General features: G+C 45.9%; 1 protein-coding gene across 2 annotated transcripts; it reads left to right on the plus strand.

The window, feature by feature from the left end:
* On the plus strand, nt 1–4,012 carry LOC139349073 (beta-1,3-galactosyl-O-glycosyl-glycoprotein beta-1,6-N-acetylglucosaminyltransferase 4-like). Of its 2 annotated transcripts, XM_070989548.1 has the most exons (3): nt 1–220; nt 326–358; nt 1,025–4,012. In XM_070989548.1, the coding sequence occupies exon 3, from the start codon at nt 1,026–1,028 to the stop codon at nt 2,325–2,327; it is 1,302 nt and encodes a 433-aa protein (XP_070845649.1). In that variant the 5' UTR covers nt 1–220; nt 326–358; nt 1,025; the 3' UTR covers nt 2,328–4,012. The 2 variants fall into 2 exon arrangements, with proteins under 2 accessions (XP_070845649.1, XP_070845648.1); XM_070989547.1 differs by lacking the exons at nt 1–220; nt 326–358 and having other exon boundaries at nt 1,016–4,006.
* The last annotated feature ends 640 nt before the right edge of the window (nt 4,013–4,652 follow it).

A 4,652-nucleotide genomic window follows, 5' to 3' on the forward strand; every position in this document is an offset into this window, starting at 1 on the left:
GCATTCATGACAAAACACAGCAGCGCAGGCTGCGCTTCAAAGCGTGGGACTTCTTCACCATCTTTATGCTTTACCGCCACCAGATTCAGTTCAGTCTCAGGCTGCGATTAATGGAGAGCTGCTCCAGGTTGATCATGTCAACAGATGTCGCCCCGCCGTGCGTAAAAGGTGGAGCGGCGCGAAGGATCAATGACAACTCTTCTCTCATCCCCTGACCTCGGTACGTTGTTCTCAAGTTTTTGCTCCAGAAAACAATTCATTACTGCATGTGAACAGAAACAGGTGTGTGGAATCTGAATTTATCCTCGGGTTTACTGCTTTAAAGGTGTGACTGACCGGGACCTGCGTATGGAGCAAGGTGAGCGTGCGTTTAATCCTACAGTAGGCTGAATGTGTCGGTCAGGACGCCAGTTCCTCCCACTTTAAAGGTGTGAAGTTAGCCGACGAGAGTAACAATCTGGAAACTTTAAAAAAAGAATGGAAGTATTTTAATTACTGAGCACACTTTCTGACATTACAGGGTACAGGATGAGTGGCAAAGCTAACGTCTGGGAAGATGTCACGAACGCAGACACCACAGTCACTTCACTGAGCATCAAAACTCAAACATGAGTCATTTCATAATTTCCGAGCTCTGCACGAATCTTCTGACAGTAAACTAACTTCAAACAGTTTCAACTCTGCATCCAAAGCTGCAAAAATCACAGACATGAGCAGTGCAGAGCACGTGCAGCAGGACAGAGGACGGTCTCAGCTTCAGACACTTGTCTCAGGATGCTCTCAGTAGAACAAGTCTCTGGTTTTACCTGTTTAACCTGTTTTTAAATTCCCACATTGTTAATGCCTTATTCTCTACATGACATTCCCAGATTGCACTGTAAATTGGGGGGGCCATGCTGTACATATCAGGCTGTAATCTAACCCACACATGTTCTGGCCTCCACCTTCGCTATCTTTAACCGTTGTAATGGAAATCCACATTTATGGTTTCTGTTTCCCATCACCGTGTTTCCTCTCACCACAGAATGAATACAAGATGTCCATTACTGAGACGGAGAGGACATCTGATCCCTTCGCTCCTGTCACTGCTGACGCTCTGTGTCCTGCTCTTAATCAGCATCAAGTTCAGCTACGTCTCTCAGTCTTCGCTCCCCCCGAGGAGTCTAGATGACGTTCAGACGTTCCACAAATACAGTATTAACTGCTCAGCCATATATGACATGGACCCGGTGGAGGTGGGTAAAGCTCTGATCATCAGGAGGAAGGAAGTGGTGGAGGATACAGATGAAAGCCTGGTTAACCTCACCTCAAGCTGCCCGATGTTCATAACGTCCAGAGGTTATGATGACGTGTGTGTCTCAGAGGAGGAGAAAGACTTTCCTCTTGCTTACTCACTGGTTGTGCATAAATCTGCGTGGATGGTGGAGAGGCTCATCAAGGCGGTGTACTCACCCAATAATATCTACTGTATCCACTATGATCAGAAGTCCTCAGCTCAGTTCATCTCAGCCATGGAGGGTGTAGCGCGCTGCTTACCCAACGTCTTCATCGCCTCCAGGCGAGAGTCTGTCTACTATGCGAGCTTCAGCCGACTGAAAGCTGACCTCAACTGTCTGTCAGACCTTTTGCTGTCAGAGGTCAAGTGGAAGTATGTGATCAACCTCTGCGGCCAGGATTTCCCCCTCAGGTCCAATATCGAGCTGGTGTCAGAACTGAAGAAACTGAGAGGGGCTAACATGCTGGAGACGAGTCGACCCACCGATTCCAAAAGAGAGAGGTTCACCTTTCACTACGAGCTGAAAGACGCCAGCTTTGAATACCAGAAGCTGCCGGTGAAAACGCAGCAGCTGAAGAGCCCGCCGCCGCACGGCATCGAGGTCTTCTGCGGCAACGCCTACTTTGTCTTGTCACGTGACTTTGTGGTGTACATGGACGACTCGGTCGTAGTGAAAGACTTTCTGGCCTGGTCTGAGGACACCTACTCCCCAGACGAACACTTCTGGGCCACCCTTGTGCGACTGGAGGGTGTCCCCGGCGAGGTGCCCAGATCCCAGCCCGACATCACTGACCTGATGAGTAAGACCAGGCTGGTGAAGTGGCAGTACCTGGAGGAGAGCCTTTACCCCCCGTGCTCAGGCGAACACATCCGCAGCGTTTGTATTTTCGGTGCAGCGGAGTTACGTTGGTTACTAAACTACGGTCACTGGTTCGCCAATAAGTTTGACCCCAGAGTGGACCCCGTTTGCATTCAGTGCCTTGAGGAGAGGCTGGAGAAAAAACAGAAGTTATTCCAATCACTGGCCTCCAATAGCTGTCGTAAGAGTTAGCCCAAAAGCTAACCGCAGCGATCAGTCGACCAATCGCTTGGTCGATCAACAGTTTGATGACTGATTCGTCATTTTCCAGTGAGTAATTTTTCAGATATTAGAGGTTTACACAAACAGGAGTATGCACGTGCATCAAACCAAAGAGGGCAAACCAGGTAACAAACAAACAAACAGCAGGACCTCAGTGTCAGCTGTTTGCGTGCAGGTCACAGAGGCCCTGCAGTGTGCCAGCCGTTTGATTATTCCACATCTCAAACATGAAACTTTTTATTTTTTATCACAGAAAATATTTCTATTTGGATTTTGTTGGTTGAACAAAATCTTTCATCTCATCTTCAAGCAGATCTCAGGGGAACATTTTCTTCTGTTGTTTCATGAACCAAACACTTGGTTGGTAAGAAGCCATGTTTATTAAAACACTGCGTCACAGAAATGATCTCTTTTACTGACATTCAGTCTTGCTTCAGCCAGTTTCAGAGGCTTTACATTTTAAAAGCTGACATTTTCACTCACCTGTAGAGGTAACTGGGGGATGGAGCTTCCAGAAACAGCGTCTCTGCTCCTCAGGAAAAGCCAGATAGTTTACTTAAAGCACTCTTCTGAACTACTTTCTTCAGAAGAAATAGGCACTTAATTAGAAAAACACATTTATACTTGGAGGTAACTAGAAGGTGATGGCCGGTGATGTTTCAGATCAGGTCTGTCCAGGTCCAGTTCATCTGAGGTTGTGGGAAGACGTAAGTCTTCTGAATACGTCAGTGCTGGTTCCAGGTACCAAACTCCTCTGAGCTATAAATACGTGGAGATGGCGTGCGTATTCGTGTCAGATGTCATATAAATAGATGAGTGTTGAGTGAGTGCGAAGAGTGCGTTCAGCGGCATTGATTAGCAGCTCATTGGAGACCTTGACAGAATGCAAGCGGGAAAAGCAATACATGAATTCCACGAAGTCCAAGCAGCTCAAACTTTATTCCTTTAACTTCAAAGAAAACAAGCCATCAGTCTTTGTGTATAAAGACATTTACTTTCTTTACATTGAATTTGCAGACTGTGAAAAAGAACTGCTGGGAACAAGGATTAGAAAGATATTTCATTCATTCATTCATTTAAATTCACACATTGAAGTGAATGTAGTAACTTAATAACAGCACTAAATTAGCCGCATTATGGAGCTACAATAAATACTGTTCATTTCAAAGTGTCTCCCAGCTAAATGAACGTCTGCTGTCTTCACTGGGTATTTCCAGCTTCCACGTCTTGAGCTCATATTTAATGTGACTAAAGGGAGTCAAACTCTGTACAACCAAAGCACTCGAGTTGACTTTAAATTTCCTCACATCAGAGCAGAAAATGAGTCAAAATGTCGCCAGTCACCAGCACCTTTCACCTCTTCATGTCGGCCGGCGCTACAAATGACTGCACAGCACGCTGGGAAGCTGCACGGCGTGTGACTAACGGCAATCTTTGCACAGATTGATGAAAGAGGATCGGCTGAACACGTAAAACCAGAGGAGAGCAGAGTGTCTGACATGTTTTCTGTCGGGCTGCTTGATATTTGTCTTTATCATCTGGTGTTTTATGACTTTCTATGTTGGATCATTTTAAGTGGTTTTACTCATGATTTCATCCTGCCTGGTTCAAACACTGTGAGAAGTGCGGTAAATAAAGTTTTTATTATTGTTGTTATTGTGAAGTATTTCTTTCTGATTCACGGTTTCTGTCACAGTGTCTCTTTGTGAAGACGTGTGATGCTTCCAGCTCGAGCTGCAGCATCAAACAGTCCGTCCCCGCTGACCTCTTCTTATCTGCTAGTGTGATGTTTGCATGTGCGCTTCAGGCCGACAGAGAGACGATTGTGCCAAACAGTTTCTGCATGAGCGACTGCATTCACAGGCTCGGGTTTGTCTCTTAGTTATTTTTATGTGTGTGTCAGCAACCGTCTTGGTTTCATGGGCACAGTGTGACTTTTTTTTTTACTCAGTCTTAAATTACGCAGCCATCGCAGCACTGAACGGAACAAAGCCTGTGTTTGCCACTGCAGATAAGCAGGGAAACAGGAAGTACTCTAAAAATATTCAACGGGGGGTCAGAGGAAGCTGTGCAGGCCAACTTTCTCCTCTGTGTGGTCAGTCTATTGTCATGAAGAACAAAACAGCAGACCAGAATGTGAGATGTGAAAGGTAAGGCTCCTCCAACATCACGCTCCTTAAATTATCTGCAGACTGTAAATTAAGGTCACACGGTTAGAGCCGGACGTCATTCACTGTGGGACATGTCAGCACTGGGTTACAGAAAAAGTCTAAAAATACGAGAGGGACACTTGAT

Source organism: Chaetodon trifascialis, chromosome 20, assembly GCF_039877785.1.
Source record: "Chaetodon trifascialis isolate fChaTrf1 chromosome 20, fChaTrf1.hap1, whole genome shotgun sequence".
Classification (NCBI taxonomy): Eukaryota; Metazoa; Chordata; class Actinopteri; order Chaetodontiformes; family Chaetodontidae; genus Chaetodon; species Chaetodon trifascialis.

Bases quoted from the DNA above. Each gene is read 5' to 3' on its own strand.
- LOC139349073 (XM_070989548.1), top strand. From the start codon at position 1,026: ATGAATACAAGATGTCCATTACTGAGACGGAGAGGACATCTGATCCCT.